A 26,747-nucleotide genomic window follows, 5' to 3' on the forward strand; every position below is an offset into this window, starting at 1 on the left:
TTAGTAGTTTGCACTGTTGGCTACGCAAAGAAAAGTAAGGTGAACACCATGCACAACCTGATTTGCCAGCCACTAGCAAATAACTGATCATTAGCTGTAGAATTACTTCATAAAGAATCCTTTCACATCCCTGAAGTAATAGCAGCAGGGATGAGAAGGGCAAGCGAGAGGGCCCAGCAGTGGGATAAAGACCACGCAAGACGCCAAGGAGTGAATTTAAGGACTCTGATCTACGATGGGGAATTAACACAAGTTATGCTCACAGTTGGTTCCATGAACTGTACTGCATTTCAGTTACTTTTAGGTATTTGTTCTATATTGTAACTGGGTAAACTCCATTTTTGTGAGTAGCTTCTTGTAAATAATCTTGTTGCTGTGCAAGTGTAACATGGAACTGTTTTATTTTATGAATGAGATATGCATCCAATGGGTTCTGATGTCAGCCTACAGCCAGCAATCTAGTTTTTTTGCAATTTTATTTTTGCTTTTTAAGTGAACCTTTCTTTTGAATCTTACTTTATAGACATTGATTTAAACCTAGACGCTAAACTGAGGCCCCATCTGCCCTCTCAAGTGGACGTCCATTCTCTGCACTCATTAAAATGATTTTTCAAATCTGCAGCCAGTCCCTTTTAAAAGTTGTTATAGGTTCTGCTTCAAGTATAGTTTAGTACAAAACCTTGTGATAGTACCTATGCTTCTCCCTCCATTAGCAGTTACACAAGATTTTGGTCTGACATAAATAAAATAGAACAGCTTTCCATCACTGGGAGTTTCTCACCTCATATCTGGGTCTGTTGTACATTAATTTATAACCATGAATAGTCAGTAACTCCATTATTTCTTTGTGTTGTGGAAGTACCAGGATGGTAGAGGGCCCAGAACTAGATGGTCATTTTTTCTGTCATAATTCTTTGTAAAAAGTGCCTCTGACATAAAAGGAAATGTGCACCACAGTCATATCATGATCACAGAATCACAGTGCAGAAAAGGCCCTTTGGCCCATCGAGTCTGCACCGACACGTGAGAAACACCTGACCTACCTAATCCCAATGATAAAAGGGCGTTTAATACTTGCATTAGAGTAGGCTCTGTTAGAGTCTGGGGAATCCTTATACTCTTTTAATTCAATTCAGCTGAGTTTAGGTTCTCTGACATGGTGTAAACCTATACTTATTGGCCACTTTTCTGAAAGGAATCAACATTTATTTGGAAACGCCACAAATATAACAATTCACTCTGTTTTAAACCCATGTTTTGGAAACATTACATAACAGTTAAAGGCCCACTTAAATTTAGGAGCTGCTTGAGATGGGTCTGAAAGTAAATCCTGTCACAATGTTGTTCTGTAACTAGCTACATATCTTTGAGGGCAGAGATTGCTTACATGGCATGTAGGAGAGCTCCACCATACTCAGCAGAAATCTTTAAGTACAGCTTATGAAACTCAGGGTAACCATTTCTATAAATGCTTGTGATTTATTCCTCCTCTTGGCTGGGAATATCACTTCATACTGGGATACAATTGCACACACAGTACATACACTGCAGTACCTCACCCAAGTGCCAATTTTCCACATTGATCTTGATGCAAGTGACAAGATAATCAAGCTTGGAAGCGAGAGGCTGTATCATAGCCATACCTCACTCCACTTCCCCGCAGTAAACCTGGCCAATTTTCTCTGTCTCTCTAACCGAGGGATACTGTTGTCAACAGTAGCGGTAGCTAGCCTGAGAAGAGACTACAGATCCAACGCAGACCTTCCTCGTTTGTATGGTTCAGGATCACACTGAGAGGTGCATTTACTCCCTGAGCCATCATAAGACTGCAACAGATTAATGCCATTCAAGGATATTTTTAGTCACACTTCTTAAACATCAAGTGATTTGCTGTGGTAATTTTCTATGAATATATTCTGTATTGCTGCAAAAGCTGTGTAAATTGAGCATGTTCACAGTTCTGCTAGAGTGCACCATACCCAAATATTACATTTGTTTTGTGAATTTAATGAGTTTTTTGCCAACAATATTGGTCCACCTATTTTAAGCATTGCAGATTTAGTTACTACGTTCTGAAATGTGTACTGGGGTTAGCAGGTAGAAGGGGCATTTTTGTAACTGAGCAGGTTAAGGGGAACATATTATGCCTTAGCACACATGCCAAAGTCTTTTCACTGCACCCCTCCTCCAAGAAAATAGTGAGAGAGGATCAACATAAAGTTAGCCCTGTCTTAAGCCGATTACCCTCAAATGCTATTATCTGAATTAGCACACAAAACCACAAGCTGCTTATACTGTAGCCTTACATATTCATCTTTCTCTACTTGTTTTGTTCTTCATTAAGTTCATCCACAAAGAACCTTGTGATAACCATTGTTCAAGACATCTTGTGCTTCGCAAAGTAGTTGAATTTCAATATAGGTAAGTAAGGTGGTGCATTTATAATAATAAGTTAGGGGAGCATAGGAATTTAGGAGTATAGATTCACAAATCATTAAAAATGGCAACGCAAGTAAATATAAAAATGCAGACTAAGCATTGGAGTTGATTTCTGGAGGAATAGAATTGAAAAGCAAAGAGGTTGTTAGAAAACCACACCTGTGAGCATTGTGCACAGTTCTGGTCTCAATATTAGAAAAGGACATAGAGGCACTGGAGAAGGTGCAAAGATTCACAAGGATACCAAAACTAAGAGGCTATAACCATCAGGAATAGGACTTTATTCTCTTAAAAAAAAGGCTGAGGGGTGACCTAATGGAAGCGGTTTGATGAGGTGGATGCTTCGACTTAGTGAGGGTGGGGGAGTGGGGAGGGGTTCAAGGTGAGATACACTGTTGGGTCCCTATGACATGAAAAGAAATCAAACCTTTTTTTAAAATGGCAAATAAAGAGTCTCTGCTGAACCAAAAGCAATGATTGCTACAAGTCACATGACCACAGTATTGGCCTTTGTTCTGGAAGCTACCAACAGGAGTTACGAGAACAAAAGAATTCCCCTACAAAAATAAAACTACCTGGAAAAACTCAGCAGGTCTGGCAGCATCTGCGGAGAGGAACACAGTTAATATTTCGAGTCCGAATGACCCTTTAACAGAACTAAGTAAAAATAGAAAAGAGGTGAAATATAAGCTGGTTTAAGGGAGGGTGGGACAAGTAGAGCTGGATAGAGGGCCAGTGATAGGTGGAGATAACCAAAAGATGTCATAGACAAAAGGACAAAGAGGTGTTGAAGCTGGTGATATTATCTAAGGAATGTGCTAATTAAGGGTAGAAAGCAGGATGAGCAAGGTACAGATAGCTCTAGTCGGGGTGGGGTGGGGTGAAGGAATCGAAAAAGGCTAAAAGGTAGAGATAAAACAATGGATGGGAATACATTTAAAAATAATGGAAATAGGTGGGAAAAGAAAAATCTATATAAATTATTGGAAAAAACAAAAAGGGAGGGGGAAAATCGGAAAGGGGGTGCGGATGGAGGAGAGAGTTCATGATCTAAAATTGTTGAACTCAATATTCAGTCCGGAAGGCTGTAAAGTGCCTAGTCGGAAGATGAGGTGCTGTTCCTCCAGTTTGCGTTGAGCTTCACTGGAACAATGCAGCAGGCCAAGGACAGACACGTGGGCATGAGAGCAGGGTGGAGTGTTGAAATGGCAAGCGACAGGGAGGTCTGGGTCATGCTTGCGGACAGACCGAAGGTGTTCTGCAAAGCGGTCACCCGGTCTGCGTTTGGTCTCTCCAATGTAGAGGAAACTGCATTAGGAGCAACGAATGCAGTACACTAAATTGAGGGAAGTGCAAGTGAAATGTTGCTTCACTTGAAAGGAGTGTTTGAGCCCTTGGATGGTGAGGAGAGGGGAAGTAAAGGGGCAGGTGTTGCACCTTCTGCGATTGTATGGGAAGGTGCCGTGGGAGGGGGTTGAGGTGTAGGGGGTGATGGAGGAGTGGACCAGGGTGTCCCGGAGGAAACGATCCCTGCGGAATGCCGCCAGGGGGGGTGAAGGGAAGATGTGTTTGGTGGTGGCATCATGCTGGAGTTGGCAGAAATGGCGGAGGATGATCCTTTGAATGCGGAGGCTGGTGGGGTGATAAGTGAGGACAAGGGGGACCCTATCATGTTTCTGGGAGGGAGAGGAAGGTGTGAGGACGGATGCGCGGGAGATGGGCCGGACACGGTTGAGGGTCCTGTCAACCACCATGGGTGGAAAACCTCGGTTAAGGAAGAAGGAAGACATGTCAGAGGAACTGTTTTTGAAAGTGGCATCATCAGAACAGATGTGACAGAGGCAAAGGAACTGAGAGAATGGGATGGAGTCCTTACAGGAAGCGGGGTGTGAGGAGCTGTAGTCGAGGTAGCTGTGGGAGTCGGTAGGCTTGTAATGGATATTGGTGGACAGTCTATCACCAGAAATTGAGACAGAGAGGTCAAGGAAGGGAAGGGAAGTGTCAGAGATGGACCATGTGAAAATGATGGAGGGGTGGAGATTGGAAGCAAAACTAATAAATTTTTCCAGGTCCTGACGAGAGCATGAAGCAGCACCGAAGTAATCATCGATGTACCGGAGAAAGAGTTGTGGGAGGGGGCTGGAGTAGGACTGGAACAAGGAATGTTCCACATACCCCATAAAGAGACAGGCATAGCTGGGGCCCATGCGGGTACCCATAGCCACACCTTTTATTTGGAGGAAGTGAGAGGAGTTAAAGGAGAAATTGTTCAGCGTGAGAACAAGTTCAGCCAGACGGAGGAGAGTAGTGGTGGATGGGGATTGTTCGGGCCTCTGTTCGAGGAAGAAGCGGAGATCCATCAGACCATCCCGGTGGGGGATGGAGGTGTAGAGGGATTGGACGTCCATGGTGAAGAGGAGGCGGTTGGGGCTAGGGAACTGGAAATTGTTGATATGATGTAGGGTGTCAGAGGAATCATGGATGTAGGTGGGAAGGGACTGGACAAGGGGAGAGAGAATGGAGTCAAGATAGCGAGAAATGAGTTCCGTGGGGCAGGAACAGGCTGACATGATCGGTCTGCCGGGACAGTCCTGTTTATGGATTTTGGGTAGGTAGAAGCGGGCCGTCCGAGGTTGGGCGACTATCAGGTTGGAAGCTGTAGAAGGAAGATCTTCAGAGGAGATGAGGTCAGTAACAGTCCTGGAAACAATGGCTTGATGTTCCGTGGTGGGGTCATGGTCCAGGGGGAGGCAGGAGGAAGTGTCTGCGAGTTGACGCTCAGTCTCTGCAAGGTAGAGGTCAGTGCACCAGACAACAGCAGCAGCACCCTTGTCAGCAGGTTTGATTACAATGTCAGGGTTGGACCTGAGAGAATGGAGTGCAGCAAGTTCAGAGAGAGACAGGTTAGAGTGGGTGAGAGGAGCAGAGAAATTGAGACGACTAATGTCACGCCGACAGTTCTCAATGAAATGATCAAGAGACATTAGAATCCAGAGGGAGGGGTCCAGGTGGAGGGAGAATATTGGAGGTGGGTAAAAGGATCCGTTGAACGGGGAGAGGACTCCTGCCCAAAGAAGTGAGCACGGAGACGAAGACGGCGGAAGAAGAGTTCAGCATCATGCCGAGCCCGAAATTCATTGAGATGAGGGTGTAAGGGTATGAAACTAAGTCCTTTGCTGAGCACTGAACATTCAGCATTGGAGAAGGGAAGGTCAGGGGGTATGGTGAATACACGGCCGGGGCTGGGATTGGAAGACTTGATGGGGACAGAGGCACAGGCAGGGGTGGAGGGTCCTGAATGGTGTTGATGAGTTGTTGGAGCTTGCGTTCCTTTGCACCTGAAAGAAAGAGACAAAGTTTCTTGTTGAGGCGTCGGATGAGACGAAGAATAAAATGAAACTGGGGGCACGCGCAGCTTAGAAAAAGGGTGCGGCGGTGCTGCTGGAGGGAGAGGTCGAGTGTGTTCATATGGCGGCACATGGCACTGAGTGTGGATCTCAGAATGCGATGAGAACAGCAGTCCGAGGAGTGTTGTATGTCCTGGAGATACCTGTAATCCTGGGTGGGTTCGAAACATGAGGGATGGAACTTCAGTTGAAATCCACGTGGGGTAAGTCGGAGACAGAGACAGTCACTGAGGAAGGAAATATGGCTGTGAAAGCAGGTTTTAGTAAATACCTTGTTAAACACCAGGAGAGAAATCGAAAGCAATGAAGGTGAACAAGGCAAAAGAGAGATACGGAAATCCTGTCGGAGAGAAGAGCAATACTTCTTCAAGGTAGGCATTCCTTGAAGAGAAGTGGCAGTCAATTGAACACTAAGATAAAAGCAAAAAACTGCAGATGCTGGAAATCCAAAACAAAAACAAAAATACCTGGAAAAACTCAGCAGGTCTGGCAGCATCTGTGGAGAGGAACAGTTAACACTTCGAGTCCGTATGACTCTTCATTCCCCTCTCAGCCTGTGGAATCTCACACCTCATTGTACAGACCCCATATAATCAACGAAAGCAGAGGAAGGACAGACGAGCTGGCTCCCCAACCTGAACTATCACAAGAGATCAAAACTCAATACCAGAAGAGATGCTAAGAGCCACCTCATCTCCCTCCTATGGGGAAGGGATAGGGATGGGATTCTGGCCAGAAGCACAGAAACTGATTGTTACCATCTCTCAACTCCTTGAAGCCCGCTAGATTTCTAAAATTCTCTGATCAACACCTGCTAAGCAGTCCAAGCACAGAAAGCCCATCATGTTGCAGTGCCATTCATTCAAGGATTTCCGTGTTGTTGTCTCCAACCAGAAAGTCACTGGGACTGAACTCAGCCACGCAGGACACACACTCTAGACTGCAACTTCTCAGACTTTGGAAATCATGTGAACTAACATTCGTTCCTGCAGTTCTTGTATTATTACTAACCAAGGTTGTGAAACGCTTTTTCTGTTCCACACCCCCCCCCACCTTCAGTGTGTGTGTAGTAGAGTGGGAAGTTGTGAACACTCCTCCCCCAGGTTTTGAATGTGGAAGAAACTAACCTTCTGAGTTTGCTGCGAACTAACAGTGAATTGGATCCCACAAAGAGGTTTTGGGAAAACACACCAGAGCATACTTCAAAGATAATTCAAAACACCTTCTGCTTACAGACAGTTGGAGAGAGGAAAGAAATACAGTTTGCCTGTCTCTCTCCTATCCGTCACAACACAAATAAAAGATAGTCACTAATAAACCCAATAAGAAATTCAGGATAAAGTTCTTTATTCAGAGTGGTGGGAATGTGGAATTTGCCACCACAAGGAGTAGTTAAGGCAAATAGCACAGATTCATATCTAGCTTTCCCATAAATTTGTATGAGGGAGAAGAGAATAGAAGGCCATGAAGAGGTTGGCTGAAATAGGTGGGAGGTTCTGGTAGGATAAACAACAGCTTGGACCACTTGAGCAGAATGGCCTTTTTCTTTGCTGCAAGTAACTAAAAGAACTCACCCTTTCTCAACAAGTGGATTAGGGCACAGAACCTTTTGTACACCGTGGTCCACTGAGTGGGTGAGCAGTTATTGGGGTGTTTTATGAATGTATAATACATCCATTACAGTAGTCAAAAGATCTCCCATCCTTTGACTTTACAATTTTGATCTACAAGGGAGTCAAGGGTTATTGCAGGAGGGGTGGGGGGGTTGGGGTGGACAAAATAGGCAGGAAAGTGGAGTTAAGGTCACAATCAGATTTTATTGAATGGCAGGGTAGGTTCAAGAGGCTGAACAGCCGAATCCTACTCCGATTTCTTACGTTATCCTACAGGGTTTTGTCAGTTGTTGCAAAGCTGGGATATCTACAACTCCCTGTAAGTATTTGGATTCTGTATGCATTGTAGAGTGTTTTTTAATAATTAGAAGGAGCACATGGTAAGGTTAAGGATTCTGTATGTATCATTGTGAACAGGTACCTGTAGATCTTTAAAACCTATTAAAAGCAGAGACACTTCAGTCACACTTTAGTTCATTTTATTAAACGAGGTGGAGAGAAAACAATATTAAATTCTAAGTGAAGGAAACGGTGAGGTTCCATTGATGGGTGAGGTGTTTTTTCCCACCATTCAATCATGGGATGTGGGTGTCACTGGCCAGGCCAGCATTTATTGCCCATCCCTAATTGCCCTCAAAGGTGGTGATGAGCCACCTTCTTGAGCCACTGCAGTCCATGTAGTGTAGGTACACCCACAATGCTGTTAGGAAGAGAGTACCAGGACTTTGATCCAGTGATGAAGGAATGGCGATATAGTCCCAAGTCAGGATGGTGTGAGACTTGGTGGGAATTCACAGAAATAGTATAAAAAGCACACAAAACACCAGAAAGTTGATCACTGCACTTATTTAACTGAAGCTTTTGAAATACTAGAATATGCATTACACAGAAGTACAGTGAAAACTACATGCAATACACTGTCATTTAAGATGGTATTTAATTTTAAGTGTGCATCAATAAAACTTCAGCAATCCCTCAACTGATACTTATGAGGCGTGTTCTCAAATGGTTACGTGCATGTCAGAGACTAACAATACAACTTCTACAGTATCCTGTGGGTTTCAGCTGAGAGAAGGATGGAAAACAAGGCTGCATTATTGACAGCTTGTATCAGTTTTCACTTGGATTTAACTTTTGATATCAACGAAGTACCCAAGAAAACAGGTTTTACTGTAGTTCTGCATTCCGCAACAGATGAAGCAAGGATTTTACAGCTAAAGACAAATTTTAGACAGGCAGGCAAATCTTTGGTATAGGCTTTTTATAATGGTTACCCCTCAAATGACTAAAAGGGATACTTAAAAAAGCACAGGTAAAGGGAATAGATGCAGATTACACCGTAGTTATCTAGACTGCATAACATACAATAGCAATTTTTTGGTTGGGATATCTGTGTTGAACCAATTCAATAACTCCACAGAAGTATATTAATGCATATTACAAGGCATAACAGAGGTAAGCACTTGGCATCAGTCTGTGCCCAATCTAATTTTGCACTTAAAAAATGGATCACAAGTTACGATGTTTACATGCATACACACACGCGCGCATACACACACCAGATGAAACATCTATTAAAATGAAAACATTTCAATGTATTTTTTTAAAAATAGAAGCTTCTGGTTATCGACGGGTTAGAAAGCAAATTTAAATCTAGTTTGTCCAAATTCTATCCCCAATAAAAATCAAAAGCAGCACATACAATTTTAATTGTATGGTTTTTACAATGAAACTTCTATTGAAAAGGACCATAGTAACCCCAAATTTGAAGAGTTCCGTGCCCCCTCCATTGCTAAGAGCAGTGTATACAAAATGGTTAATTCTTCACTTTGAAATGCATTTTATGAAACCAATTTCTTTGACAATTCTGTCATGTTCAGATTGTAAGCATCTTATGCTAAAAATGCCACTGGTGTCAAAGCTGTGGCTTTGTAGTAATGACAAGTAAGGTTTAAAACAAGGTAAAAACTGCCAGCGCGGTCAATTGGGTTAAAAGCTGGCAGAAGTCAGGACATGCCTGCAATGAATAGAAACTATGTAGACTGAAAACTCATTCCATGGCATTTTTGCTTTGTGGTGGACTGTAACTAAAGCATGGAGGGGAGCAAGAGAATTAACATACAAGTCAAAGGAAGGGAACTGTGAAACAGTACAAATTTGCCACATACATCCAGGGTACCCTTGAATAAATTTAACTTCCAAAGTGATATGAAATTTAAGCAAAAAAATGCTCAGTTCTTTTATACAAGTTCAATTAATAGCTCCACAAGAGGCAGAAAATTATGGAAATCAAAATTCTGCAAGATCGACACTAGGACAGAATTGTTCAGTCAGCAGGATATATGAAATAATTATCGGATTACAGCAATCTTTTAGTTTTCTTGCATATATTTCCTATTCTGTAGCAACAAACCCCACAACCCGTGACTTTGTAAAATAATCTTTTACTTTGGGCTTTTAAGTGTTTCTGAGGCACGCATCAATGGCTTTCTAAATCAGTTGCTGGTCTAAAGGTTACAAAATTCAACACACAGCCTCATCGTAATAGTAAGCCATAGTATTACAAACTACAATATAGAAGCCTTACATTTAAAAAAGTGCCATCACTAATAACAGACGTCAACTACATTATATTTAAAGGATTAGACTGGTGATTACACATTATTAATGTCTAATGCAAAGTATAAAACTGCTGTATTAGGACTGCTGTATTATGCAGAGGATAATACTCAAACAAAGTAGTTGGTTTAACGTGAAGTTCGAAGGAACCCGTTTTGACTTTTGGGACTATTTGGTTAATTTGTGATCATTTCAATAATGGGGAGGCAAAAAAGTTTCCAGAGCGATTGAAATTGATTGACTGCTTGCTCTTGCTTCCAAACCTGCAAAACATTAAGAGTATTCATCAAGGGAAGGGATTTTGTGGCAATTGTTTATTGTTCTGCACATCAGATTTCAAGGTTATAGATGTTATCACAGCAGTGGAAAAGAACTTCAACCCCCCCTAAAGGCAAAAGCAGTAAGAGAGAGTAATGGGATTGAATGTCAGTAATGGGACACAATGTCACTTCAACCTAATCGTGCAGTTTGGGTACATGTAGAACCAATCAGACCCAATTGATGTAAATGCCACACACACTGATTGAGAATACATTTTGAAAATGGTTTGGTTATAAAATATTTCCTGAGGATCCCTGATTTCTTGGGTAAAGAACATTCCTTAGCTTTGGATGATTAAATCACTATGGCAGTGCTTGAACTTGTTGCAGTGAGAGGACAGTAGCTTACGTGTGGAGTTATCAACCTTAACTCTCAGGGTGGGGGTGAAGAACAAGAAATCAATGAGTCAATGGAGGCTGATCATGCATCAATCCCAGAGATCCAGCAGGGAAGGGGTAGATGGGAGCACCCAAAATATAAAACTGGCACCTGTAACATGGCAATTAAACAGCATGTTCTAGCTAACATTTCTCACACCCGATTTAAGGCTGCAGAAGCAGAGATGTACTTACTTGGGAGTGGTCTTGGTCAGACTGGATTTGACTCGTGCTGATAAGGAGCTGGATGAGGGGGTCTTACCAATTATTTGATGTTCCGGAGTGGTAAGTGGCCCAAGCATGCTCACTGGGAAAGAAAATTATGAATTTGATGAGAAAAAAAAAACGAAACCCAAAATGTAATTTACATCCAGACACTTTTAGGAGTTTAGGTTTAGTTTTTCATGGGGATGAGTTATCTCAGGTCTGCACTAACTTTGAAGTGCTCATGGGTAGCATTTATGTCCTGGAGCAGTTCCATTTGAAGGTAGATTTGTACTTTGGACCAGGTTTTACCCAGGAAATCTGCAGTGCCTGCATACACAGCAGTACCCAGCTAATTAACATTTCCTGGCTTGGGTGCTCCTGGATCAGGACCCAGGCTAACTAACCCTAATCCAGGCAAAGGACAACCTGCATGCAGAGTTATAGAGCTTCTCCAGGATAAGTGCCCCCTGCTATCATATGCATCATTGGAGTAGTCCCAGATGCTAGGGAAGGCCTGGAAAGTTGAGTTTTCATAGAAGAATGAACGAAAATTTGTAACTACTGTACCAAGTTGGAGAGACATCAAAACACAGATGAACACTTTCTCCACAAAGTATTCCTCCTCCCTTCTCTAACGATGAAAGGAAAATGGTGTAAAATGGGGTCACAGCAGTTACTTTGGAGAGACATGACAGAGTGGAAAGTCGCATTTTTAATAATCCAACAATCCATTTATTTTATTACCATTGGACTCTTTTTGCGGCAGTAAATTAAAATGCCCATCAACTTATGTGAATGCATTTGTTGCAATGATTCCATTAGAACACTTACTAGTAAGCACCTTTTGACTTTGGAATTACCATGTGAATGGGACAGAATATTTAAATAGGAGTTTGCAGAGGAAAAATTTCAAGATTCAAAACCGAGACTTGTTCTCTTGAGCGAGTCTTAAAAAGCCTGCACCTGCCACTCTCAATATTAATGTGGCACAGATGCTCAATAACCAAACCTACTCGCCTAACACACTAATCAGAATAGCTCGCTTGAAACAGTACATTTAAAAAAAAGCTGGCACTTAGTTAAATCAGTCTCTAACAGATCTGTCTACCACTGATCACCCTTGTAAAGCTTTATTCATCACTTGGATGTCATCAGAACTGCTGTTGATCTACGGTTACTTAAAAAGTTAACAAAATGGATACATGGCATACACGGAGCGAGATTCTTTGCACGCATCCCTCACATTACAAATGCAAAGGGTGTGCATCTCTCGACTCGACTTTTGGTAAGGAAGCAATGCAAATTTTTTGGATTGTCCTCCCTCACACTGCAGGAATTGGTTTACTGATTCACCACTGGTTCTTTAATTGGTGGAAAGTGGTAAAAATTTATTTGAAAGGTAACTTGCCACAACTGCCAATTGTAAAAGAAAAAAGGCTTGCAGTAACATAGCAGCTTGTCATGTTTCGCAAACATCCCAAAGTGCTTTACATGAATTACGATGATATGTAATCACTGAAGTTGGTAAACAGCAAGATCCCACAATAATAGCAAGATAAATGGTGGAGTTGGTTGAGGGAGGAATGTTGGCCAGGTCATTAGGTGAACCAACTCCCTGATCTTTGATCAGCAGAGCACAGATAGGACTCAGTTTAATGTCTCAACTGAAAGATGGCATCTCCAATATAGTAGATTTAATACAGCACTAATGTCAAAGATTATGTGCTCGAGTCATGCAATGGGTCCTCAACTTGGCCTCCTGACAAGAGCCTAGCTAGAACAACACTGCTAAGTGGTCTAAGGCTTTTTTTTGCTCATGAAAAATCCATATCACGAATGATTTTGAACCATTGCAAGGTACACTCGTGTACAGCTTAGAACAAGTCAATGTAATTTTATCCATTTTGATAACCTCCAGGTGTTACCTTTAATTTCAGGAGTGCTGTAAGCATTAGAATTTTCAATGATATGATTAGGTTGGATATTCTCCTGTTCCACCATTGTAAACTGGCTCCAGTATTCCACTGGCAAGGATAGTAAACGCTCAACCACCTATCAGAAAAAGAGAAGCTTTTAGATAGGTTCAATTGCAAACAAACGCACAACAAAGACTGCTGGTTACCATTTTACCCGAAAACCTTGTGTAGCCACAGATAACTAGTGACCATAAAACTACACGTTTACACCACTAAATCCCAGGGCAGAGGTTTTTACTTGTGTGATTCACGGTTAGCCTAAGGCAAAAAGAAATGATCATAACTGCTTGTGGCAGGATGCACATAGTGCCAACATCAGATGGGCTTCTAACAGGGAGCACCAGAAATCCTCTTACAGTTTTGTGCCTGCAAGGAGAACTACCCAAATTCACCCTTCTCACCTCTGTGCAAACTGCACCAGTGACAGTGCAGATGTCAGAAAGCCTGCAGTGCACACCAGAAGCTTTGATCAAGAGAAGCTCTGCTTGTCACAGGAGTGCGAAACAAAATATTGACTTTAAAGCCTAAATGCAGCCAATTTGATCTCACCTTACCTTAATATTTCTCCCTTTCCTCAACTGTTGTCAAAAGCTGAGGCACACAATAACAACCTGGTTACATACCTTTGGTTGCCACTTGGTTTCCTGCAGCATTGACATGGGGGCTGGATCGGGTGTGGAATAACCCACAATTGTAGGGCCAAAGACCTTGGCGAGGTTAGTTATGTCCATCTTGCAGTTTGGGCTATTAGCCACTCTAAAAGAGGGAGGAAAAACACGAGCTCAGATTTTTGTATCAAAAGCCAACTTTTTGTTTACTTGAACAAGCCAATGAAACAGGTGAAATGTTAAATCAAAATTTTATAGCAACGCAACAGTCCAGAACCATACAGGCAGCTAACTGGTGCACTGGCCACATTAATCACCTATGATGCAATAAAATTCAACTATAAAGCCTTTTAAATGGTTTCAGTTAAAAATTACCCAAGGAGAACAAACTTGTTTGAATATTTAGCTAAAATGAAACACTTCTGCACCATGAAAAATTGTAAACTTAAAGATTTAAATCTACATTATAAAGCTTAAAACTGTCCAATTAATCCTTTAAGGGAAAGATTGCAGATGGGGCTTAGCCAGCCCTCCCTGGAGCAATCCAAAGTAACACTTAGAGGGTTGCTTTGTAATAAGTAACCCGTATAGACGTAATGTGTGTGTGGACCCAGAAGACACGGGTGCAGTCCTCAATGAATACTTTGCGTCGGCCTTCACAATGGACAGATATAGACGTCAGGATGGAGGACTGTGAAATATTAGAGGAATTTAACAGAGAGAGAGAAGGGGTATGAGCAGGTTTAGCGGCCTTTAAAGTGGATAAATCTGCAGGCCCGGATGAGATGTATCCCAGACTGTTGAGGGAGGCAAGGGAAGAGATATCAGGGGCCCTGGCAGTAATTTTAAAATCCTCTCTGGCCACAGGTGAGGTGCCAGAGGACTGCTGACATTGTCCCATTATTAAAAAAGGGAGGAAGGGATAGACCAGGAAATTACAGGCCAGTCAGTCTAACCTCAGTGGTGGGGAAGTTACTAGAAAGAATTCTGAGGGACAGAATATATTTGCACTTGGAAAGACACGGATTAATCAGGGGTAGTCAGCATGGATTTGTTAAGGGAAGGTCATGTTTGACAAATTTGATCGAATTTTTTGAGGAGGTAACCGGGAGTGTTGGTGAGGTCTACATGGACTTTAGCAAGGGTTTTGATAAGGTCTCTCATGGCAGACTGGTCAAAAAAGTAAGAGCCCATGGGATCCAAGGCAAAGTTGGATCCAAAATTGGCTGAGAGGCAGGAAGCAGAGGGTGATGCTAGAGGGATGTTTCTGTGACTGGAAGTCTGTTTCCAGTGGGGGTCCTGCAGGGCTCAGTGCTGGGGCCTTTGCTGTTTGTGGTGTACATAAATGATTTGGACTTAAATGTAGGGGGTATGATCAAGAAGTTCGCGGATGACATGAAAATTGGCAGGGTGGTAAATAGTGAGGAGGATAGCTGTTAACTGCAGGAGGGCATCAATGGACTGGTCAGGTGGACAGAGCAATAACAAATGGAATTCAACCCAGAAAAGTGTGAGCTAATGCACTTGGGGAGGGCTAACAAGGCAAGGGATTACACTATGAAAGGTAGGACCCTGAAAAGTACTGAAGATCAGAGGTACCTTGGCGTGCATATCCATATATCCCCGAAGAAAGCAGGGCTGGTAGATAAGGTGGTTAAGACGGCATATGGGATACTTGCCTTTATTAGCTGAGGCATAGAATACAAGAGCAGGGAGGTTATGCTGGAACTGTATAAAGCGCTGGTTAGGCCACAACTGGAGTACTGTGTGCAGTTCTGGTCACCACATTATAGGAAGAATGTGATTGCATTGGAGAGGGTGCAGAGATTTACCAGGATGCTGCCTGGGCTGGAGGGTCTGAGCTATGAGGAAAGATTGGATAGGCTGGGGTTATTTTCCTTGGAACAACAAAGGTTGAGAGGCGACCTGATAAAGGCGTATAAGATTATGAGGGGCGTGGATAGGAAGGCACTTTTTCCATTAGTAGAGGGGTCAATAACCAGGGGGCATTGATTTAAGATTAGAGGTAGAAGGCTAAGAGGGGAGTTGAGGAGAAATTTTTTCACCCGGAGGGCAGTGGGAGTCTGGAACCCTGCCTGAAAGGGTGGTCAAGTCAGAAACTCTTGTAACATTCAAGTATTATTTAGATATTCATTCGTGTTGTCATAGCCTCCAGGGCTATGGGCCAAGCGCTGGAAAATGGGATTAGTGTAATCAGATCTTTGTTGACCAGCATGGACACGATGGGCCGAATGGCCTCCTATGCTGCAGACATCTATGGAGTTAAGAGAGCCCACAAGGGATTCCGGAGCCTAGTTATGCCACGACTCCACCCCGATGCTCATGATAGGAAGGAAGCAGAAGCCTGTGCGAGGCTACACTCCACCCCCCCCAAGCAGAGGGCATCATGTTTGCACAACCACCACACTGACGCTACTCCCTCTAATCCACAAAAGTTTCAATGTTGCATTTATTCCATGTCCATGACTAGAGAGACAGGTTAAAAAAGAGGAAGAAAGGGATAGGGCAAGATAGAAGGAAGACTGAAGGGCAAAATGAGAATTGGCCACTTTTTAAGAACACTTATTGGTCAGAATCTTGGTTACGTGCAACCCACTCACTGCCTGCAACAAATGCTGCAAACAGTTGGACACCTGTGATTTAGTCAGTGCTCTGAACTGCAAAAAAGATCCCAAATCCAAACATACCTTTGCAGGTGATTCATCAAAAATGCCAAGGTATCTCTGTTGGGCTGGGGCAGCTCACTGATAGCCTGGTACATTGCTGCAATACTGTTATCTTCATCAGGGATTTCTATAGAATGAAACGCAGCATTGGTAAAACAAGCAGTGCAACATCCTTGCCCTTAGGTAAAGATCAGTTAGGAATGCTGAACTCTGTTGAACAAGTGAAATGAATTACATTTACATTTCTCACATGAAAACAAATCCAGTTTCAATATACATTGCAGAATTTCATTCCCCCTCACCTTCAATAGACTGAAACACAATGACACACCACACTACCAGTCACACAAAGCTTTAACCTAAAGGGTAACGGCAATCAGTTTTAACAGGTCCAATAACCTACACTCGACTCATACATATCCTTACCAGCCAACTTGTCAGAAAAGATGATTTTACATTTTTAAAAACATATGCAGGGGAAAGCAAATGGCTCCAGGACAGAGTAAAAAGCAAACATTTGCTGTTACTTTCCATTTAGCACATCTGAACTCAAGTGTACTTATCTCTTTGCAATGTGTTCCCATGTCTAATGTTAAATTAGAAAGGTGTTAAAAATTGCACCAATTAAGCTAACTACGTAGCTACCCAATTTGCATTTTTTAACCTGCATTCATTTTCTCATCAGATTTTCCCCTCTGCTTCGGTGTGACTTTGTACTGGGATGTGATTGCATAGGTGGGCACTGACCACTGGTACCTCACCAAAAGGATATTCTTCGTGTTCGCAGTCTATCCGATCACAGGAAGCATTACAGCCAGTACCAACTGTAATACTGATTTTGCTAACATCCATACACACACACACACACACACACACACACAGGCACATCCCGGGGGGCGGTGACAGGACAGTGATCAGGAGCAGGAACCTGCCTGATTACTTCCTTACTAATCCAGAAGATGCAGAGTTTAATTTCAGTGAATTTAATCATCATGGGCGAGATGGCACAATCCCAATTGGGCCTCAAACCTGGGATCTCCCTGGCAATAGAAGTTTCATTTCTTTGAATTTACAGATGAGTTTACCTCAAAGTTAAAAAGAACATTAAATATTTAAAGAATCAATAGTATTTCAAACCTCAGGCTTTGAGTCCCCAAAAACAGGAATGACAGTTGACAAAGGCAACACTGACTGGAATCCTATACATCCTCAAAGCGCACACACATTGCAGTTGGATTGTCTGTACTGAGGCACATCTGCACACAGGTATTCAACAAACAGGTTGTTCTTTTCTCAATGCTCGTCTTCAAAACCAAAATTTACAAACCTGCTGCGTTTACAAACGCTGAATACAGTTTGAAAGTCACAAGGGGCTCCTTCAAATTCCTCAGAAAGTCTTTCAGAAGCCCACAGATTGCGTGAATGTCATCCACTTTACTGAGCAATGGCACATTCTTCCCCTTCAGGAACTTCTCCTTCAGCTCTTTCACTGTGCGGTCACAGCCCGAGATACGGTACAGACCAGTCTATAGGAGATATCGGTTACTCGTACTGTACAATTAAACCGGACATACAATTTATAAATCCAAATTAAAAATACTTGTCCACTTAAAGTTAAAATTTAAGTCACTTGGCAATAACAGGTGGCGGAATTTTGAAAGGGCCTACCACTGTGCACCCAACACCTGCCCATTACAATATGCCCATCGAGGTTCTATGCTGGACTGCCATTTCAGGTTGGAACGTTGCCAGTGCATGCTCCAATTACAGGCAGTAAAGGGGTGAAATTATTTCTGTAGGGCCCAGAGTGCTCCTCCAGGCCCCACAAAAATAATCTGAATTGTTGCTTGTTTCACCTACACAAACCTTGAATTTTACAATCTTGGACTCTAGGATATAATAGTGCAAGGAGAAGAAAAAGATAAATGGCTTGAAAAGTTAACACAGTCACAGAAAAGGTTCGAGACACTCCCGTTTTATAGTTTCGAATCAAGACTACAAGTCGGAGAATTTCATAATGAAAGGTTTCAGTCCTACCTCAGATAAGCCTCTTTGCTCAATCTCATTGATGCAATGCACCACAATGGATGGGATCATGGGTGACTTATGAGATGTGAAGTCTGCCAACACTCCCTAGAAGCAACACAAATAAAATTAACAATATTTCAAAAGAACTACCATAGATATTCAGAACTATCAGATAAGGACACTTACATGCAGATTTCGTTCACAAATTTACTGGATACACCCAAACGGATAATTTAATAAACTATGGAAGCCATTATCACAAAGGAAATACAATATGGAACATGAAAAAGACAATTTTGTGTCTCTACACTGCATCTAGCTGCTCGTTTTTGTGTATTTGAGAATGGATTGGTTGACATTAAAAGCCGAGCTAAACTGTCGGAGAACTTCTGCTCAACCTTAGCTCCTGTTTTACGTTTTGGTTCGAAAATGTTTCATTGACCATTTTTGCTGCCTGGAGCCTATACCACAGATTTCCTGGCTGCTAGCGTGAAGCTTACCTCTCCAATTTTTACAGGCGTTCCTGCCAAAGTTGGAATACAGGGGAGTGCACAGCGATCTCGGCATTCAGGGTGAGCCACAACTCTGCAGTCTCTGCACTTCAAAGCCAACTTCCCAAATTTGATCCTTTTGCCACAAGGGACGCATGACTCTGGTTTTATAACCTACGAAAAAAAAAGACTGGCATTTGGAACATTGCAATACTATTCCAGGATGGTGGGAACTAGGTTCGAAGTCACAATACCACATACGTGCACACCCAATCTGATCTTGTACATCTTTTTAGCATATCTTCAGAGAAGCACAGGCAAAATCCGGGGACGCCAAACCACCCATTACTTTACATTGGGCCCCAAAGCTTTGGGCCATTCTCTCAAGAAACTGGAGTCCCACACTAGTGTTCTGGAGTTAAACAAAGGTAACTACATAGGCATGAGGGCAGATTTGGCCCTAGTGGACTGGGCAGGAAGACTACAAGGTAGGACCGTTGATGAACAGTGGCAGATATTTAAGGAGATTTTCAATTGCTCCCAAGTAAAATATATTCCAAAGAGGAAGAAAGATGGTAAGGGGGGAAAAAGCATCCACGGCTAAGCAAGGAAGTTAAAGATAACAAAAGCAAAAACTAAGGCATACCAAATTGCAAAGGTCAGTGGCAGGCTGGAAGATTGGGAAACTTTTAAAGATCAACAAAGGGTTACTAAAAAAATAAAAAGAGCAAAGGTAAATTATGAAAGCAAATTAGCACAAAATGTGAAAACTGATAACAAAAGCTTCTACAAGTATATAAAAGGAAAGAGAGTAGCTAAAGTGAATGTTGGTCCCTTGGAGGATGAGACTGGGGAGTTAATAGTGGGGAACGCAGAAATGGCAGAGACGCTTAATCAATATTTTGCCTCAGTTTTCACGGTGGAGGACACTAGTACCACCCCAATAGTAACAGGTAGTGCAGAGAATGTAGAGAAGGAGGAACTTAGAACAATCACCATCACAAGAGAAAAAGTACTGAGCAAACTATTGGGATTAAAAGGGTGACAAGTCCCCAGGACCTGATGGCCTACATCCAAGGGTCTTAAAGGAAGTGGCAGCGGAGATAGTGGATGCGTTGGCTATAATATTCCAAAATTCCCTGTATTCTGGAAAGGTTCCAGTGGATTGGAAAAATGCTAATATAGTGCCCTTCGCAGAAAGTAGGAAACTATAGACCAGTTAGTTTAACATCTGTCGTTGGGAAATTGTTGGAATCCATTATTAAGGAAGTAGTAATGGGGCATTTGGAAAGTCAAAATGCAATCCATCAGAGTTAGCATGGTTTTATGAAGAGTAAATCATGTTTGACTAATTTGCTAGAGTTCTTTGAAGATGTGACAAGCAAAGTGGATAATGGGGATCCTGTAGATGTAGTATATCTGGACTTCCAGAAGGCCTTTGATAAGGTGCCGCACAAAAGATTAATACACAAGATAAGATCACACGGAGTTAGGGGTAATATATTAGCTTGGATAGATGATTGGCTAACCAACAGAAAGCAGAGAGTCAGGATAAATAGGTCTTTTTCTGGATGGCAAGTTGTAACTAGTGGGGTGCCACAGGGTTCGGTCCTTGGGCCCCAACTATTTACAAACTATATTAATGATTTGGATTCAGGGATAGAAGGTACTATAGCTAAGTTTGCAGATGACACCAAAATAGGTGGAAAAATAAGTTGCAATGAAGAAATAAGAAATTTACAAAATGGGTATAGCAGGTTAGGTGAATGGGCCAAAATTTGGCAGATGGAGTTTAACGTGGATAAGTGTGAGGTTATCCATTTTGGTTGGAAGAATAAAAAGGCGACTTATTATTTAAATGGAGAGAAACTTCAGAATGCTTCAGTGCAGAGGGATCTGGGTGTCCTCATGCATGAATCGCTGAAAGCTAGTATACAGGTAGGTACAGCAGGTAAATAAGGAAGGCAAATTGAATTTTGGCATTTATTGCTAAAGGAATAGGGTATAAAAATAGGGGAGTGTTGTTGCAACTGTACAAGGCATTGGTGAGACCGCGCCTGGAGTACTGTGCACAGTTTTGGTCCCCTTACTTGAGGAAGGATGTAGTTGCATTGGAGACGGTTCAGAGGAGGTTCACTAGATTGATTCCAGAGATGCGGGGCTTGTCTTATGAGGAGAGATTGAGCAGTTTAGGCCTATACTCGCTAGAGTTTAGAAGGATGAGAGGAGATCTAATTGAGGTATATAAGATGCTAAAGGGGATAGACAAAGTAGACGTGGAGTGGATGTTTCCCCTTGTGGGGCATTCTAGAACGAGAGGCCATAGTTTTAGGCTAAGGGGCGGTAGATTTAAATCAGAGATGAGGAGAAATTACTTTTCTCAAAGGGTCGTGAATCTGTGGAATTCATGACCTCAGAGTGCAGTGGATGCCGGGACGCTGAATAAATTTAAGGAGGAGATAGACAGATTTTTAATTAGTAATGGGTTGAAAGGTTATGGGGAGAGGGCGGGAAATTGGAGTTGAGGCTGAAATGAGATCAGCTATGATCGTAATGAATGGCGGGGCAGGCTCGAGGGGCTGAATCGCCTACTCCTGCTCCTAATTCTTAAGTTTTTTTTGCGTACAAGGCCCAAGCCCACGTACAGGGCCAGGGAGTGTGAATAGAAGCCCAATCCTTGACTAAAAAGTTATTAAATAACATCCAAGATATTATGTACTCCAGACAAATCCCAGGAAACATTCTGGGACAAAGAAAAATTGAAGTCAAAAACTTCTGTACAGAAAAGTGAAACACAACCAAAGATTTTGGCAACAAGAATTTAATAAAGTCAGCAAAAAAAAAAAATCAGAAATACCGTTTTAGAGACAAACTCATGAGTCCTCATCCCGCCATTACTCTGAGGTGTACTACAATTATCAGATCTACTGGCTACTGATGGTGTGCTTGAGGGAGTTTCTGAGATGGCGTCAAGATCTTGTCCTTTCAGATTTGCTTTAAAAAAAGAGAAATTGGAAATGATGTAAAGTCATGGGCAATTGTTGCACAGGGATAACAGTTCAAATACACAAAAAATAGTCACTGACAATTATATTGGCCAGGATTCTAACATAGAAAATTGTTCAAATTTACTGGTGATCAGATAGGCCACCTCTCTCAGCCATCATTACACAATAAAATCTTTTTAATAAAAGCACAGGTATTTGAGAAGAAAACTGTGCCAAATATGCACTAACAATTTAGCCTCTATTAATTATCCCTACTTTATTGCTAAAAATCAGCCCACAAATTCCCAACGCGAGTGAGAAAGAACAAATCTGAATCTCAGTTATTGTTCAGCTCCTATTATAATATAATAGGAAGTGGTTGCACAGCAGGATTATCACCAGCCTGGCAAGTCTCCAGCCCTTCCTCTCTGCAGGGTGCATGGCAGGAGGAGATAAACAGAGTGAGCAAGAGAGAAAGGTACAATTACCCAATTTATGTATAAATTCATACTGATACACAGCAGAACAACCCAGCAGAACAACTAATCAGAAGAAATACTGGCCTCTGTTCAAGCAAAGTATTTTGCATTTCCATGACAACTAGACCCAAAAATATCCCATGCTCTGTTGCGTAAATTACAGGAGCACGTCAATCCCACTGTTGGCCGAGCTGGATGCTGCAAATCCAACCAATGGAAAGGAAATGTGTCTGGGCAAATGCAGATCCATTGTGGCAGCTCTTTCAGCCAGCTCCCCACAAATTAAACAGAAAGTAGTGTTCTTAGGATTAAGATTAACTGTATGTATTTGAGCTGCAATCTTTCCGTGAATGAACATGTTTCTGACTAGATTTGCTGAAGCTCATTTTAAAATTGTCCATGACTTTTAAAAATCAAGCTTTTAGTACAGTGATTAAAAATGAATGTCTGGATTCCCCCAACAGTTTTGCTGTTCAAAATGGTGAGCAGCTGAGCCAGAGAGAGCAGAAAGGTATTTAATTTCAGCCAGTGCTGAGTTAACAGGAAGACGGCAGTGGCTGCAAATGGCTTTCGGTACAACTACACCCCCCGCCCTGCACCCCCCAACAACTTGAAGGACAGAATGCAGTGTAGAATTCCCATTCCCAATATATAGAGTGAGATTCCAATTAAGTCAGTATTACAAAGTATAAATCCTCAAGCTTAGTGCCAACAGCAATACCCAATTCTCAGAATACCTGCAACAAATAATTCATGAAAGAAGCCAAACCCCTCATCTGATACATGAATCTTTCCAACAAACAACATTGTTGCCAGTTTCCATCTTGTGCACCAATGTCCAATGCTAACCACAAAAGATAAGACTCTCAGCATTTCATCAATGGAGCTCACCTGTTCTCCTCCTACTTCTTGTCCAGTATGGCACCGTCTCGATTGTAGAAACTGCCTCGATTGGCCCGCCATTATTTGGCAAGGTCAGAGTGGTTTTAGCCACGATGGAGTCATTTGCCTAAAAAGGTAACCGAAACAGTGAGTGTTCCCATGTTCACAGATCATTATCTTTCCTCTTTCCCTGTCCTTCCTCTCCACCCCCACTACGTTGGGGAAATGCAATGTACACATTTTGGGGTGGCCGTTGCAGCTCCTGAAATGGAACCTAGGCTTTTCAAAACTAGTTCAATTGACTAAAACCCTGACTTCAAAGGCCAGTTCCTTAACATATTTAAAAGCAAGACAGTGATGCAATTGCATTACAGATCCATCTTGTACCGATGAATACTGGAAGGCTGCCAACAATGTTAGTAGTCTACAAAGCAATAGACGATTCCAAGATAAGTAAACTCTTTGGAATACAAACTGGCCTTGCACTTGTTGGTGGCAGAGTTAAAACACTAAAACAGGAAATCTCCAATGGCAGGCTGCAGTAGTTTAAGCAGCCCAGAAACCTTTTACATGGACAACACATGATTCCAAGTTGGGAGTCCATCAGTTTTTGTCCTGCCCAAGGACCTTAGTTTTTCCTGATTGTCAAATGCCCAAGCGAAATGAGCAACCACTGACTAGTCAAAAATGAAGCAGCTCCTGCAGCGGGGGAAAAAGATTAAAAACCTGATTTACTTAACAAGACTAGTGACAGCAAGTCTAACTGACTAATCTTATCTTGCTTATATAATCCTTTGGAACCATTTATAGCAACATTTAAATTGGTCCAGTACCGCTTTTCATTTGTTTCATTTGTTCAATTCAATTGTTTTTGTTGGAAAATAGATGAGAAAGAACATATAGCACTAAGTGAACACAGCAGTTGAAATAGCAATACCCATCATAGTTGGCGTGGCAAATATTTAGAGTAGGTCCCTCATTTGAGCGAATTGGACCTTTGTTGAACATAATTGCAAACTCCCGACTAGAATGCCAGACTCTATCACCTGATTGTATTTGGGACAATGAACAGTTCATTATTCAAAATATGTGTACCTAAGGGGAAGAGGAGCTACATGGCAGCAAAACAATTCCGTTCCATGCAGCTTAGGTATTCCAGAATAAATACTTCATTCAGCATAATTCCTAAATTGTAAACTTCCCCTCCTCAACGTGCCTGCAACCTTCGACACAGATGGCTACACCAACCTCCTCCAACAACTCCCCACCGTTATCCATTAGGGTAGGATTGCCCACACCTGGTTTCACTCTTGTTTAATCATAGCCAGAGGATCACTTGCCATGGCTTCTCTTTTCGCTCCTGCACCATTACCTCTGGTGCCTCCCAAGGGTCGATCCTTGGCCCCCTCCTATTTCTCATCCACATGCTGCCCCCTTGGCGACATCATCCGAAAGCACAGTGTTAGATTTCACATGCCAGCTGATGACACCCAGCACCTTTCTCGACTCCTCCACTGTTGCCAAATTATCAGACTGCTTATCCGACATGCAGGACTAGATGAACAGAAATTTCCACCGATTATGTATCGGGAAGACTGAAGCCATTGTCTTCGGTTCCCACTCCAAACTCTGTTTCCTAACTACCGACTCCATCCCTCTCACTGGCAATAGTCTGAGATTAATCCAGTCTGTTCGCAACCTTGGGTGTCACATTTGGTCACAGGACGAGCTTCTGACCTCAGATTTGTGCCAGCACTAAGACTGTCTATTTCCACCTCTAACATCACCTCCATCTCAGCTCATCTGCAACTGAAACCCTCATCCACGTTTTAGCTGCCCCTAGACTTGATTATCCCAATGCAGTCCTGGCTGGTTTCCCATACTCCACCAACTGTTGTATATCACATTTATCACTAATGCTCACCTTTTCAATTGATCGTGACCGTTTAGCTGGGGCCGGCTGGATGTCAACCAGGACTCTTGAACGCTGGAAAGAAGCAGGTACAAAACTCTTTAACACACCTGGACATAACTGATTGCACGGCCATTATTAATCAGGAAGGAATCTGGTGCACGAACACAATTTTCCTATCTGCATTATAAATTAAAGTGATTTCAGGTAAGATACAATGTTCCACAGCCAAGAGTGAAATTTGTAATTACAGAAATGGCAAATTATATTACCCATGACCTTTAATCCAGGTTTAAATAGCCTTCATTTACACAGATGCACCAGAGACTTCTTGCTGAAGGTGAAATAAAAGCAGATTTAATAATGGCCATGCAATCAGTAAGGAATCTGATACACTAATTTATAATATTAACAGGAAAATTGTGTTAAAGTGCTTCCAGCTAAGGTACAATGGTCCAATGTTCTGCAGCCATGAGTGAACTTGTAATTATAGAAATGGCATATCAAAAACCTGATAGACTGATGGGGCAGTAATTGGCCAGGTTGGATTTGTCTTGCTTTTTGTGTACATGACATACCTGGGCAATTTTCCACATAGCCAGGTAGATGTCAGTGTTGTAGCTGTACTGGAACAGCTTGGTTAGGGACACAGCAAGTTCTGGAGCACAAGTCTTCAGTACTATTGCCGGAATATTGTCAGGGCCCATAGCCTTTGCAGTATCCAGTGCCTTCAGCCACTTCTTGATATCATGTGGAGTGAATTGAATTGGCTGAAGACTGGCATCTGAGATACTGGGGAACTCTGGAGGAGGCTGAGATAGATCATCCATTTGGCACTTCTGGCTAAATAAGGAAGTTAAGGATGGTATGAAATCAAAAGAAAAGGCCTACAATGCTGCGAGGATTAATGGTAGGCCAAAAGATTTGGGAAAATTTTAGAAACCAGAAGAGGATGACTAAAAAATGAGGGAGAAATTGGAACATACGAGAGCAAACTAGCAAGAAATATAATGACAGACAGTAAGATTTTCTACAACTATATAAAAAGGAAGAGAGTAGCTAAAGTAATCATTGGTCATTTAGAGGATGAGACTGGGGAACTAATAATGGGAAACAAGGAAATGGCACAGGCTTTGAACAAGTCTTTTGTAACTGTCTTCACAGTAGAAGACACTAAAAGCGCCCCAAGACTAGTACAAAATCAAGGGGAAAAAGGGAGGAACTTTAGACAATCACAAGAGAAAAAGTTAAAGTATTGGGAAAACTAATGTGACTAAAGGCTGACAAGTGTCCTGGACCTGTATCCCAGGGTCTTAAAGGAATCGGCTGCAGAGATAGTGGGTGCATTGGTTGTAATCTTCCAAAGTTCTCTAGATTCTGGAAAAGTCCCAGCCAATTGGAAAATCACAGATGTAATGCCCCCATTCAAAAAAGGAGGCAGACAGAAAGCAGGAAACTACAGGCCCATTAGCTTAACATCCATCATTGGGAAAACGCTGGAATCCATTATTAAAGGAAGTAACAGCAGGGCTTTTAGTAAAAATCAAGCATAGTTTTATGAAAGGGAAGTTGTGTTTGACAAATTAGAGTTATTTGAGGATGTAACAAGCAGGGTGGATAAAGGGGAAAACAGCAGATGTAGACTATTTGGATTTTCAAATAAGGTGCTGCATAAAAGGTTACCACATAAAGCTCATGGTGTGGGAGTAATATA

At 42.1% G+C, this 26,747-nt stretch overlaps 1 protein-coding gene across 1 annotated transcript in view; it reads right to left on the minus strand.

Annotated features, from left to right (window-relative positions):
* Nucleotides 1-8,377: 8,377 nt before the first annotated feature.
* racgap1 (Rac GTPase activating protein 1) overlaps nucleotides 8,378-26,747 on the minus strand; it is a 31,442-nt gene continuing 13,072 nt past the window's right edge. Inside the window, exons 7-17 of the mRNA XM_078534711.1 lie at nucleotides 25,046-25,108; nucleotides 23,131-23,248; nucleotides 21,631-21,767; nucleotides 18,783-18,947; nucleotides 18,292-18,387; nucleotides 17,582-17,780; nucleotides 16,276-16,381; nucleotides 13,583-13,715; nucleotides 12,909-13,035; nucleotides 10,972-11,083; nucleotides 8,378-10,341 (exon numbers count right to left, since the gene is read on the minus strand). Coding sequence (XP_078390837.1) covers nucleotides 10,266-10,341; nucleotides 10,972-11,083; nucleotides 12,909-13,035; nucleotides 13,583-13,715; nucleotides 16,276-16,381; nucleotides 17,582-17,780; nucleotides 18,292-18,387; nucleotides 18,783-18,947; nucleotides 21,631-21,767; nucleotides 23,131-23,248; nucleotides 25,046-25,108 — 1,332 coding nt within the window. The 3' untranslated portion in view covers nucleotides 8,378-10,265. The remainder of the gene's footprint in view (nucleotides 10,342-10,971; nucleotides 11,084-12,908; nucleotides 13,036-13,582; nucleotides 13,716-16,275; nucleotides 16,382-17,581; nucleotides 17,781-18,291; nucleotides 18,388-18,782; nucleotides 18,948-21,630; nucleotides 21,768-23,130; nucleotides 23,249-25,045; nucleotides 25,109-26,747) is intronic.

This window comes from Cetorhinus maximus, chromosome X (assembly GCF_964194155.1).
Source record: "Cetorhinus maximus chromosome X, sCetMax3.hap1.1, whole genome shotgun sequence".
Classification (NCBI taxonomy): domain Eukaryota; kingdom Metazoa; phylum Chordata; class Chondrichthyes; order Lamniformes; family Cetorhinidae; genus Cetorhinus; species Cetorhinus maximus.